Below are 14,471 nucleotides of genomic sequence, written 5' to 3'. Positions count from 1 at the left end.
ACCTTGCTTTGAGTTCAATACTTGATTGTGTGTAATTGAGTCAATCAATACCACCAAACCAGCAAAAGAGCAGAGTTTTAAACTAGAATGATAAAAAAACTAAGTTCAGTTCAATTTTTAATCCAAATTTCTCTTTGCTTTTGATAATTTTTCACAATTCTCTTTGGAAAAGCTTGTTAAATAAATGCACACTACTTCATTCTATTTTGATGCTAATTAGGCCATTAGTGGCAGTTGTAACAGCTGTGGTCCACTTGAAAGGCTTGGATGCAGTCACTGAGAAAGTTTCTAAATTTAAATGAGTGAGGTGGCAGCTTTATGAAATCTATAAAAGCCCAACTGAATTCAAGAGAAAAGCATTGCGAAAGGAGTCGCACACATATTCACAGGGCCTCTATGAATTGCATTTTTACATTTATAGTATTTAGATTGAATAGAACAATTTAGGAATTGCTGATTTTTCAAGACATAAATCCAAGCCATGAACTCCTCTGCCAAGAATGTCTCTGTAACTTTTACCAATTTTGTTCTGGTGGGGCTTATTGAGATTGAATCATATCGATATCTATGTGCTGTTTTGGCTCTTGCATTATTTTCAGTCACATTGTTTATGAGTTCAATCATTTTCTATGTAACCTGGACAGAGAAAAGCTTGCATGAACCTATGTACATCTTTATATGCCTCTTGATTATGAATGTGATGTTGGGGAATGCATCATACTTCCCCAAGCTGGCCATTGACTTGTTGTCTGGAAGCTCAACCATCTCACTCACAGGGTGTCTCTGTCAATCTTTCTGTCTCCAGCTTTATTCATGGGTTGAAATGTTCACTTTTACGGCAATGGCATATGATCGATATCTGGCTGTAGGCCACCCTCTGAGATATCACAGTCTGATGACCAATATTACAGCTCAAAAAATATTACTTGCCATATATGTTCTCAATGTGGCGATAGTAACTGTGAGTGTATTGTTGACAACAAGACTAACGTTTTGTGGGGTAAATATCAATAATGTCTTTTGTGATGTTGTGTCTCTACAACCACTTGCTTGTAATGATATAACAGTTAATGTCATCTATGGAATGACTTTGACCTTCGCCATGGTGATTCCTTGTTTGTTCATAATAATGTACTCTTATATTAGAACAGTTGTCATCTGTCTGAAACTTTCTTCAGAATCCTCTCACAAAGCTATGCATACATTGGTGACTCACATACTGGCTTTCTCCATTTATATTGTCAATCTCTTGTTCATTAATTTCAGGTACAGGCTAATCAGAAGCTCTGTATCAACGACAGTTGATGTTATCATACCTTTGATCGGTACCAGTATAGCTACTTCTGTAAATCCTCTGATCTACGGGGTAAGGACCAAAGCTCTCAGAGAAAAAATTGGATGCAACCTGCAGAAAATGTTTGGCTGACCAAAAGAATAAAAACGTTCATATTTTTTTTCAGCAGGAGTGTTACTTTTTTTTTTTTTATACTAGTCATTCAGGTTTATTTTTTTTTCCATAAAGTTTATTGAAAAACTCAGAGCATACAGCAAATACAGATAATACAAGGGAGCAGGTGGAAGTACAATAGGAAGCAATACACAGACATCAAACATGAAAAAACATAACAATACCAGGAGAGTAATTAAACATACATCGTCCCAGGTAGAGAATACAATCAAAAAAACAAAAAAGAAAAACAGGAAAAATGTGGACATGAGGGCATGGGGAAGCAGGAGTCTTACTATTGTAGGGATGTGTTATTTTTCCAAATTTCTTTTAAATTTTTTGGGATTCTGTAGGAAAAAGAGGACTAAGCATTTGTTTGTCCATTAGTGTTCTTTAAGCATTGCGTATACTGTCTCAGTTACTGTCTTATGGTGTGCTAGAGATATGCCATTCTTTATTATGGGTGTTTCGTTCACTGCCAATCACCAGCTTTGGGGTCCTGGTGAGCTGAATGGGAAGGTAATACATATCTGAGATACATTCTGGCACATGGTCTTTTCTACTAGGCTTATGGCTAGAAAGGATGCTACAATAAGAACTATCTTTGGGCCTAGCAGTCAGAGTGCTGCAAGGATCCCCTTTCAAGGAAACATTGTTCATACTGCTTGCAAGAGATGTTCTCTTTTGGGCCCAGAGGAAGTCTACTGCAGCTTTGTGATTTGTTGGGTGGAAAGTAGACACAAGGACTATTCATGCATTTCTGCCTTGTTTCTTGAAGGTTGAGATGCCACTTGAACCTTGAATCACCAAAGAACCCTATCCTTTATTTTTTTGTCTGTTGAGCATAGCTTTGTGAGAAAGGTATCGAGTGTTTAGAAAAATGTTCAGAATATTAAATACTGTGTTCTGTTTAGAGAAGGTTTAGATATCCAATTCTTTTTCCACCTTCCTTTCTATTTTAATTGCACTAGTGCAACAAATCTTTTCAAGTTTACTTGAAATTGAAAGACGTACCATCGTTTTATTCTGACCTGGGGCACAATTTTTATATGTACATGGACCGTGTAGTCATTAAGTGACTTGGATGCCCAGATGTAGAGTATGGCATGGTCAAGAAAAGACCATGTTACAAGGTATTATTTTTAAGAAGCGTGCAGGAGAAGACCTCTTCTGATACCTGGAGTTTGCTATTGGAACATTGCAGTTGTGTGTCCGATTGATGCATTTTTTTTTTTTTTTGCAAAAGCCTGTTAGCTTACTATTGGAAATGTGTTTACAAGTAGATCCCTTAGTCACCTTCACTGTGTGACTGGAAAAGAAGAAACTGCAGAGATTCATGGACTGGAAGAAGTAGGCCCTGTCATTTACTGTAAATAGTTGGAATGTGTTCTTTCTGTTTCATTACAGGGAATAGACAACTTACAATCAAGAGCCAACTTCTTCTGCAGCTTAATAAACTTTTTCTATGTTTGGTTTCACCACTAAGTGGTGCTTATAGTATTAGCCAGGGATGGACTTGAGTTTAGAACTAGCATTTCTTCTTAAGTCCTCGTTCACACCATGATGCCGAGACGTCAGTTTTCTGCACGCGTTTTGCAAGGGCACATCAAAATCAATTGTTCTTTATGTGCCGCAACACCGCAACACTGGTATCACGTGCAGATTTTTTCTGTGCACTAATCTGCAACATGTATAAAACTCAATGAAGTGTGCATTAAAATTGATGCAAATTGATGTCCAGGAGCGGACTGACGATTTGGGAACTCGGGCACTGCACGAGGGCCCTGGGTCAGTAGGGGGCCCCCTGAGATGCCCCTGGTACCTTTTTATAGGCTTTTTTGGGTGTGGTTTGATTGTGGGCGAGGACACAGGGGCCCCATGATCCCCTATTGCCCGGGGGCCCCATGAGTTGTCAGTCCACCCCTGCTGATGTCTCTGCAAGTGAAATCTGCACGTCAGTTTCCATCAGTTTTTCAACATGTATGATGTGACCAAGGCCTAATGCTATTGGGGGGTAATATCACCTAGGTGCTGCTACTCTAATGTTTATTGTAAAGTTGAGTTCTTTTACAGATGTAACTAAAGAAGAACTGCTGCAAATTGCTAGCACAATGACATGTGATATGCCTGTTGTATCTAGATAGATAGCAATAGGGTGCTAAGTGAAGCATACTGTACATGGTTACATTGATGTGTGCTGTATTTTTCAGATATATTGTAAAAATGTTACATTTTATGTGATGTTTGGAGTTTGTAATGCTCTCCAATGAGTGTAATGCACCCAATGTTCCCATTGAAACTCTTTCCCATCCACTCTGTACCCGGTAACATGATAACTGGCTCTTGGCTGAAAGTGTAGTAGTTTTTTTAGTGAGCATTTGTATAGAAGGAGAATGCAGAGGTGTGGTTTTTTTTCTGAATTTCTTTTTGGCTTTTTGTAAATTTGTAGGAAACAAGGGATTGTAGTCCTTGTGTGTCTGTTTATCGAACTAAGTGTACCATTTGCTGTTTGAGCTTGCTCCAGCAGGGTTTGCTAGAGAAGTGCCATTCTGTGTTATGGATGTTTAGTGACTCAGCCAATCAGAAGGCCTAGGGGAGGGGGGACTGGTGAACTGGCTGGAAAAGTATTAAATATTTGAGATTGTTCTGGCATATGGTCTTCTCTTGTGGACATTTCCTTGATGAGTATGCTACAGAAGGCACTCTCTTTCCCTTTGATATTTCCCAATATGGCTGAATTGTACGTATCTAGAGGGTATGCAGCGAGGGGCCCTGTAATACATTCTGATACTTTTTTGTATATACCTTACACTATATAACAGCCTTCTGCCTTCCCCATCATAGGAGAAAGATGGTTTACACCTGGTGGATGCCAGTGACTCAATGTTTTTATTAAGAGAATTGTGGGTTTCACCATTATTGATCATTCATGTGTACTCCTGAGGAAGATCATTCGAAATGCGTCAAGTCAACATGTGGGTTACATTGGATCCAAAAAAAACTGTGTGTACCCCAAAATCTGATATTTTATTGTCTATTCTCTGAAATGTGACTTTTGTATTTTATCTGATGTTAAAATAAAATTCATTTTTTTTATATATGCAGTGTTTCTTCTCGCTACTCTATAAGTCCCTCGAAACGTCTTTGGCTACTGATATAGATGTTTGTATGTGCTGAATTCAGGGATAAGGGCATATAGCACACAGTATATTGGACAACCTGCTTGTATAATTTAAAGTGCGGCCACTTGACTGGGAGGACGTCATATGACATCCACCCAAAACCACTGGACTCCTGCTCGGGCATCTTTTGTCTAAAAACCAGGCATGAAGGGGTTAAAGGTTTTTTATTTCCTATTTATCTCCTATCTTCTATCGCCTGCAAATTTTCAATAAAAGTGGGCCAACAAGCCCTTAGACAGTATTTCTGGTGTGGACTAAACTCAGCACTACAATTGAGCACTACCCCCTATCGTATCACAAAAAAAAAAGAAAACATAACAAAAATACAAAAAAAAAAATTGCACCTCAATCAAGATGCTACAATACCCCCCACTTTATTTTCTCAACAGAAGAGGGGAGGTGAAATCCATTTAAGGACAGTGTCATGCAACATCCAAAAAAGTGAGTTCAAATTTATAGGAATGATTAAGTACTTAATTCAGACCTTGTTTACTTGTGGCACATATATCCAATGACTAGGCTTCTTAAGGATCTTGATCTCAATCCCAATTCATCTTATTTAACATGGTCCTGTATCCAACGTCTGAAATCACGCTTTGTTTCCCAGGGTAAAATGTGGACAATAAGTACTGATATTTTTGAATAATGGATCTTACTTGATTTTGGTGTCTAGAGTAATAGGTAATGAATCAAGTTTTATTAGATTCCTTTGGTGGTTTGTTATCATACAAAAGGAATTCCCTGGATTTAGAGTATTCACTTGAAATGCTTTGGCGTTTATTAAGGCACAATTTTCTATAGCCTCTGCACATGTTAGGGATCCGGGTATGACCAGAAATGTGTGGACTGACACAGGGAAACGCAGGCTTCAGGTATAGTGTAAATAAGACAATTTATTAAGACTAAACAACACAAAGGCAGTGCAAGGTAAACCTAACACAGTGCAAACAACCCCAACTCCAACAGATAACCATATATACAAATCAACGTAGTCGGGCAGGCCGGGTCGGTAGCAAACGGGCAAACAGGGTACCAGGAGAGAGCGGAAGAATGGTCAGGAATATCTGAGGTCAGGACAGGCAGAGTTCACTCAGAGTCAGGATCAAGCAGAATCAGGAATCAAGCAGGAAGCAGACAGGATGCAGGTACAGGGGATCATGGGAAACATTACACCAAGGCCCTGCTCACAGGCCTGGCCATTCCTTAAATACACCTGCTGCAATCAGCCTCAGGTGATGGCTCATTGCAGGAGTGAGCCTCTGGTTGCTGAGCGCACCCGCTGGCCAGCCCTGGTACTGCAGCCCACAAGGCAGATGAGTCCCACCACCACTGGCAAGTCCATTCCTGACAGCATATCAGTCTGTATCTTTACAGTTGAGACTAATTTCAATTTAAAGTCATTGGAGCAGTTTCTATGAATTTGAAATATTGGCTGTAAGTGATACTGGTTATAAGGGGGGCCAAGTGGGCACTTTAGCATGTAAAATTCTGTTACCTGCTGAAGGTTTGCTGTAGTTATTAATGTCTGTGGTTATTGAAGTCCTGTCTGCTTCTACAGAGATCTTAAAATTCACAAAAGATAGACTGTGGGTAAGTGCATGCATTGTAAATTTGAGGTTGTAAGAGTTAGTATTGAGCTTAGATATAAACTAATCCAGCGATTCTAGAGAGTCAGCCCAAATAACAGAGATATCATCGATGTATCTGTGCAATGCAATACATGCTACAAGTACATTGCAAGATAATCCTAATAGAAGAAAAACTGTCTAGGTTTAAATTGATATAGAATGGGGTATAACATTTGCTTATTGCTATGCCACATGAGACATAGCAGGTGTCTCTAAATGTAAACACATTGCATAACAGTATGAGTCTCAGATTAATTCATTGTATGCCCAATTATGTTGGCCTTGTGCCTGTAAGAATGTAGAATGTACAGACAGACTGAATATCTAGATTGCATAGAATACTACAATGTAATACCTCCACAACTACTGGAACTACAAATGTCCCATTGGGTACAGATACATCTTCCAAAATGTTCAGAAAATGTATAGTGTCTACTACATAGATGCTTTTCCACACGTTTACTAGCGTCTCCTATATAGCAGCCTACTCCTGAAACTATTTTTCTTCCAGGGGAATAAGCAAATTCTTATGAATGTTTGGTAAGATGTAAAATATTGGTATCTCCACTTGTGGCGCCCTCTAGGTAGATAGGATTTTTTTTTTCTTACTCAAAGGTTTCTTAGAAGCCTGGGATGAATCAGCCTGGGAATGAGGTAGTGAGATCACCTCAGGACAGGCTGGGAGGCTCTACAGGTCAGGGCTTCTGTAGCCCTCCCATCCTTCCAGAAACTGTTGGCACATTCTGAAAGAGGGGAGGAGGAGGGGAGGAGTCCCATATTGGCATGTTTAGGTGAATTCAGTCAATTCCCCAGGAAGGAGATGGGACATGGTGGCCTAGGGCAATCCTTAAATATGGCAGAGCCTGTACAGCAGGGGAGTCAGGAGCAGGATGGACTAAAGGAGGTGCTGGAGAATGGAGCCTGGGAGGGGGCCCCAGGGAGGGGAGCCTACCTACAGGCTGGTTGTGAATTTCCTATGGAGAACAAGAAGAAAGAAGTTTGTCCTATATAACCATAGACCCATCCAAGTTGTTAACCCCTCAATAAACACAACAAAAAAAAAGCAGCTCAAAACCTGTTTTACTGACTATGTGTGAGAAGATGTGGAAAATGCACATTGCCTGGCTGTGATGGGGCTTAGAGGAGACAGAAAAAAAATCCAGCAGCCTTCAAGGGGGTAGCACAACATACTTATGCTGAGTAACTAAGTATTGCATAGTATCTGTGTAGATAATGGTGCTATAATATGCCTAATTTGCTGTATTTATTACCTCATCCTGGAATGCCTTACCTTTATCAAGGGTTATTTTGGAAATATTTGGAGAATAATTGGGGATACATGGATGGGAATTTTTTGTGCACTCTGTTTTGATATATATTTTTTTAAATATTTTGGGAATACCTGGGAATGCAGGGATTGGAAAGGGTTCAGGAAAATTGGGGTTGTGGTCTTGAAGTTATTTCGACACACTCTTTTGATGACAACTAGTTCTGTCTGTACTGTCCAGACACTGAACAATATTTCCATTGCAAGATAACACCTGCCTCTTCTGTTTCTATTTGTTACCTATTCAAGTGCTTGTGCAATGTCCTGATGTCAGCTAATTTCTACCTGAAGTTAATATTTTGAATATTTTGGGAATAAGGGGATAAGAGGGAGTTTGAGGATTCCGGGGTTGTGGTTTTGACATTTTTTGTATAAAGAGAAAACAGGTGGCGCACACACCTAGTGCATTATCCAAGGTTTATTGTAGGAATGAAAGAATAATAAAAACATACTCACAGACGAAGCATGTATCTAAAAAGCATAGAAAAATGACAATGGCCACAACGGCAGGCAAGGTGTTCTCACTGTCAGTGCGGTCAAATGTCTGTTCCGTTTCGGGGACGAATCCCTTTCCTCAGAGCTGATGACCAGCCTCTGATGCTGATGTATGATGAATGGAAAGTAAGAGCCTTGCTGTTGATGCCTGAGTGGGATGGTGTGGGAGTGTGCCTGAGTGGTCTGTGAGAATGTTTTTATTATTCTTTCACTATTACAAAAAACCTTGGATAATGCACTAGGTGTGTGCTCCACCTGTTTTCTATCTATCCAGTGGCTGATTTCCCCGTCTGAGGAGGGCTGCACCCCTGAAGCATTTCCTTTGGTTGTTGCTGTCCTGGTAGCCTTGGCTTCCCTTTTGGCTGTGCATATCCTGAGGCGCTGGAGAGTACATACGATATCCGGTTCGGACATTTTTTGTATACCCTGTTTTGATGTTTTATTAAACTTTTAAGGCAATGCAGTATGATACACAAAACGATAAAGGAGCTCAGAACGTAGAGTATTGAACTACAGTGGCACTGAACAATTTGTAAAAGTTGAGGGCTTTAGCTTTATCTTTTTAATAGTAGATTTTCTTATAACTTTTAGATCTTTCAGGCCTGGGGCTGCTACTTTCATTGGTCAATTTAGGCCTATTACCAATTGATAAAAATTAAGAGACAATGCCCAGCTTGTTTAAGCTGTACTGAATCTGAATGGGGAGCTGCTGCTGTATCTAAGTTAAGCTAAATTATTACGTTAAAATAATCAATCGCAAACCCAAAATATGTGATGCTATCTGTGGAATTTGTACCATAACACCACATACAATTTAAAGACATATACAGTAAATATGTTGTGATGCTGTGGTTGGCCCACAGCTATCACATGGTACCTGGGACAATCACAGCACTCTGTACCTTGTGATCAGCTGTAGCAAATCACAGATAACTAGTAATCACAACTGTTATGAATGTAAGCCATTCATAACAGTTCAAAACATTGCTTTTACAGTGATCATCATTGTAACAGCATTCAAAGTGTAAAACAAAAATCCATGATCTTCCCTCAGAGTAGTACAGTGTCACTAATTATATTTTTTAAAAATTTAACAAAAATTATTAAAATTGTTTTTAGTTTTTTGTTAACATACTGTCACCAGTCAGTGTCTTGGACCACCTTCACAGTAGTCATATGATCATGCTGTTCTGCACTGGTGACAGTATGTTAATAAAAAATAAAAATAATAAAATTTCTTCATTTTCCAAAACATTGTGACAAAAAAATTACAACTTTAAAAAACTTGTCATGCCTCTTACTAATATAAATAACTCTACTTTCCAAAAAGGGCTCATTTGGGGGATATTTGTACTCTTCTGGCACTTTAAGGGCCTCAAGAAATGAAAGGCCCACAATACATCAGAATTTATCAATTTTCAGATATATACGCTACTGCCAAGAGTATTAGGATACCCCTCCAAATCATTGGATTTGGGTGTTCCAATCACCTCCATGGCCACAGGTGTATAACATTAAAGTAACTAGGCATGCAGACTGCTTCTACAAACATTTGTGAAAGAATAGGTCGCTCTCAGGAGCTCAGTGACTCCAAGCGTGGTCCTGTGATAGGTTGCCACCTTTGCAATAAGTCCATCCGTGACATTTCCTGGCTACTAAATATTCCACGCTCAACTGCTAGTGGGATTATAACAAAGTGGAAGCAACTGGGAACAACAGCAACTCAGCCACCAAGTGGTAGGCCACGTCACATGACAGAGCGGGGTCAGTGCATGCTGAAAAGCACAGTGCACAGAAGTTGCCGACTGTCTGCAGAGTCAATAGCTAAAGACCTCCAAACCTCGTGTGACCTTCAGATTAGCACAACAACAGTGTGTAGAGAGCTTCATGGAATGGGTTTCCATGTCTGAGCAGCTGCATCCAAGCCTTACATCACCAAGTACAATGCAAAGCGTTGGATGCAGTGGTGTAAAGCATGCCACCACTGGACTCTAGAGCAGCGGAGACATGTTCTCTGAAGTGATGAATCACGCTTCTCTTCTGGCAATCTGATGGACGTGTCTGGGTTTGGCAGTTGCCAGGAGAACGATACTTGCCTGACTGCATTGTGCTAAGTGTAAAGTTTGGTGGAGGGGGGATTATGGTGTGGGGTTGTTTTCAGAGGTTGGGCTTGGCCCCCTAGTTCCAGTGAAGGGAACTCTTAAGGCATCAGAATACCAAGACATTTTGGACAATTTCATGCTCCAAACTTTGTGGGAAGAGTTTGGGGGTGGCCCTTTCCTGTTCCAACATGACTGCGAAGAGTTTGGGGATGGCCCTTTCCTGTTCCAACATGACTACGTGCCAGTGTACAAAGCAAGGTCCATAAAGACATGGAGGAGCCAGTTTGGGGTGGAGGAACTTGACTGGCCTGCACAGAGTCCTGACCTCAACCCAACAGAACGCCTTTGGGATGTATTAGAGCTGAGACTGCGAGCCAGGCCTCCTCCCCCAACATCAGTGCCTGACCTCACAAATGTGCTTCTGGAAGAATGGTCCAACCTTCCCATAGACACCCTCTTAAACCTTGTGGACGGCCTTCCCAGAAGAATTGAAGCTGTTATAGCTGCAAAGGGTGGGGCCAACTCAATATTGAACCTTGCGGACTAAGACTGGGATGCCATTAAAGTTTGTGTGGCAGGCATCCCAATCCTGTTGGCAATTTAGTGTATATACCATAGTTTGTAGATGCTATAGCTTTCACACAAACCAATTTAATATACACATATTGGTTTTTTTTACCAAAGATATATAGCAGAATACATTTTGGCGTTAATTTATGAAGCTGTTTTATTTTTAATTTTTTATATAGCATGTGTTTTTGTCAGGGCAGGAACGCTGGAATGGGCAGGCAGGCCTATGGTACGGTCACGCTGCGACTGACGACAGCCACTACCCACAGACCAGAGTCCCTCAGGGCGCGGAGTCTAAGCCCCAGGCTACCCTTCACCAGGGCCCCTGATGGTGGGGATGGACTTGACGCAGCCTGAGACCAGGTCGCGGCCCCCGAGTGACCCCAGCTGCGATAACGACTGCCGCCAATGGCGTACAGCTGGTGGGAGCTAGATGGGATCACGAGTAGAGTAGTCAGACAAGCCGGGTCAATAACAACGGAGCAGACAGTACTAGACGGTAGGCAAAGAATACTCAGGTCACGGGCCGGGTTCAACAACGGGAGGTCAGATAAAGGGTTAACGCAGAGAGTAGTCTTGTCCAAGCCGAGTCGGTTACCAGGAGAGCAATGGGAACAACACAAGAGCTTGCAACAGGGCAACATACAGGACACAAGTGCAGAGCACACTTGCAGACAGCAGGTTTAAATGTGCTCAACCACACCCTTCTGAGGAGGAGCCGCAGAAGCCTGAAGGCATAAAGGTTCCCACCATGCTTTGCAGAAAACCAAGATGGAGGCCAGCTCATGGAGATGCACAAGCTCTGAAGAAAGGTAGGACCTTGACAGTTTTATAACAGAAAATAGAAAATATACTTTTTTTTCAACATGTTCGGTATTTTTCACTTATATAATTTAAAAAATCCAGCGGTGATTAAATACCACCAAAATAAAACTCTATTTATGTTTAAAAAAGTATATCAATTTCATTTGATTACAGTGTTGCATGACTGCAGAATTGCCAGTTAAAATAGATCAATGCTGAATAGCAAACAAATGCTCTGGTCCTAAAGGGGGTAAAACCTTCCAGAGGTCAAGTGGTTAATGGATGTTGTTCTGTTGTATTAAAAGATCTTCTCTCTCTACTGTATGGTATTTTTTGCTTTGTAAATGTCCTCATTGCAATGCCCATTCCTTTTATTCTTGAAAATGGACAAAATTTACAATAAATATCACACTATAGACATGAGTGGGGTTATAGGCTTAGTTTGGGTTTCATGGATTTTAGGCAGGATTTGCAAATTGAACCTGAGCAGATTTTCCCAACCTTACTTAAGACCCAAAAAGAAGACAAATCATTCTTGAAAAACATTATTGATGTGGTGACCAGGAGTCGACAAAGACTTTACGGCCCATAATAAGAATTATAATCATCATCATCGTAATTAATTTTGCTGGCTTCCCTTGGCTTGATGCTTAGTTAGGGTTTTGTAAATTTCAAGCAAGATTGAGGTGATTATTGACAAATCAAACCCAAACAGATGTGTTCATCCCTACTTAAGATAGGAAAAACATCATTTTGGAAAAACATTATTGGGTGATTGACAGGCAATTGAGTTTTTCCAACAAGGTGTAAACTGTTCACCTTGTTCTGAGTTCACTACATGACGATATGCGATTGAGATATCAATAACATCAAACCACAAAATAAGTAGAGATGTGTTTTAAACCAGAACTAAAAAAAATAATATAAATTAAAATTTTCATTAAAATTTTCTTTTCGCTTTTGATAATATTTCATATTCCATATCTGTCTTCTTGCAGGGAAATCTTGTTAGATTAATACAAACCACTTCATTACATTTCTGACACTAATTAGTCCATCAGCGGCAGCTGTAACAGATGTGGTCCACTGGGAAGACTTGAATGCGGTGACTGCAAAAGTTTCTAAATCTAAATTGTGAGTCAGGGTGTCAGCATTATGAAATCTATAAAAGCCCAACTGAATTCAGGAGAAGATCAATGCAACCAGAGTTGCACTCAAATCCACAGTGCCTCTACGAATTGCATTCTTCAATTGACAGTATTCAGATAGAATAGAACATTTCAGGAATTGTTGATTTTGCAAGACATAAATCCAAGCCATGAGCTCATCTCCCAAGAATATCTCTGTAAATAATAATAACTTTGTTCTGGTGGGGATTGTTGAGCTTGAATCATATCGATATCTATGTGCTGTTTCAGCTCTTGTATTATTTTCAGTCACATTGTTTTTGAGTTCTATGATTGTCTATGTAACCTGGACAGAGAAAAGCTTGCATGAACCTATGTACATCTTTATATGCATCTTGGTTGTGAATGTGATGTTTGGGAACGCATCATATTTCCCCAAGCTGGCCATTGACTTGTTGTCTGGATGCTCAACCATCTCACTCGCAGGATGTCTCTGCCAATCTTTCTGTATCCAGACTTATACATGGGTTGAAATGTTTACTTTTACGGCAATGGCATATGATCGATATCTGGCTGTAGGCCACCCTCTGAGATACCACACTCTGATGACCAATATTACAACTCAAAATATATCACTTGCCATATATGTTTTTGTTGTGGTGTTAGTAATTGTGAGTATACTGTTGACATTAAGGCTAACATTCTGTGGGGTAAATATCAACAATGTCTTTTGTGAGATCATGTCTCTACAGCCGCTTGCATGTAACGATATAACAATTAACAGTCTCTATGGATCAACTTTGACTTTTTGCGTAGTGATTGGCTGTTTGCTTGTAATAATGTACTGTTACATAAGAACAGTTGTCATCTGTCTGAAACTTTCTTCAGAATCCTCTCACAAAGCTATGCATACATTGGTGACTCACATATTGGCCTTCTCTATTTATGTTGTCAACCTCTTTTTCCTTAATTTCAGGTACAGGCTAAACCTGGGTTCTGTATCAGTCAAAGTTGATGTTATCATACCTTTGATTGGTACCAGTATAGCTACTTCTGTAAACCCTTTGATCTATGGGATAAGGACCAAAGCTCTCAGAGAAAAATCATATGGAACTTTCAGAAAATGGTTGGCAAAGTAAAAGAATAAAATCAGTTCATATTTTTTCAGGAGCAGTCTTACCATTGTAGAGATGTTATTTTTCTACATTTATTTTTTCCATTTTGGAAAATAGAGGGCTGTAGTCTGTGTTTGCCTGTTAATGTTCTCTAAGCATCTCATATGTCCAGTTTTTTCATAGTCTGGCTTAAAAAAGACAAAAGTACATACAGTTCAACCAAAATAAAAAAGTTATAATTCTATATGCACAGTTGATCCAGAGGAAGGAAAAAATAACCCCCAGCAAAGCATGATCCAAGTTGCTCCTGCTGGGAAAAGAATTCCTTCCTGATCCCCCGAGAGGTATTTGGATATTCCCTGGATCAACTTTACCTATGAATGTTTTGAAGCAATCCACTGAGCTGGCCAGAACCAACTCTTGAGGGAGTCTATTCCACATTTTCACAGCTCTCACTGTGAAGAAACCTTTCCATATGTGGTGATTAAATCTCTTTTCCTCCAGATGTAAAGAATGCCCCCTTGTCCTCTGTGATGACCTCAGGGTGAATAACTCTACACCGAGTTCACTATGTGGACCACTGTTGTATTTATACATGGAGATCATATCCCCCATTATGTATTATACATGGAGATCATATCCCCCCTTATGTATTATACATGGTGATCATATCC

The 14,471-nt window shown here is 40.0% G+C and overlaps 1 protein-coding gene and 1 pseudogene across 1 annotated transcript; both read left to right on the top strand.

The window, feature by feature from the left end:
* The first annotated feature begins 481 nt into the window (after window positions 1–481).
* On the top strand, window positions 482–1,426 carry LOC149438364 (olfactory receptor 51E1-like). The gene has a single exon (XM_089659913.1). It carries the CDS (start codon window positions 482–484, stop codon window positions 1,424–1,426), a length of 945 nt encoding a protein of 314 aa, XP_089516039.1.
* Window positions 1,427–12,873: 11,447 nt separating this feature from the next.
* On the top strand, window positions 12,874–13,829 carry LOC149438363 (olfactory receptor 52P1-like; annotated as a pseudogene).
* Window positions 13,830–14,471: the final 642 nt, after the last annotated feature.

The sequence above is a fragment of the Staurois parvus genome, unplaced genomic scaffold, assembly GCF_062004578.1.
Source record: "Staurois parvus isolate SC_StPar_1 unplaced genomic scaffold, SC_StPar_1.0 ptg001192l, whole genome shotgun sequence".
NCBI lineage: Eukaryota > Metazoa > Chordata > Amphibia > Anura > Ranidae > Staurois > Staurois parvus.
The sequence above is the reverse complement of the archived record's forward strand: the minus strand, read 5'-3'. Positions and strand labels throughout refer to the sequence as shown.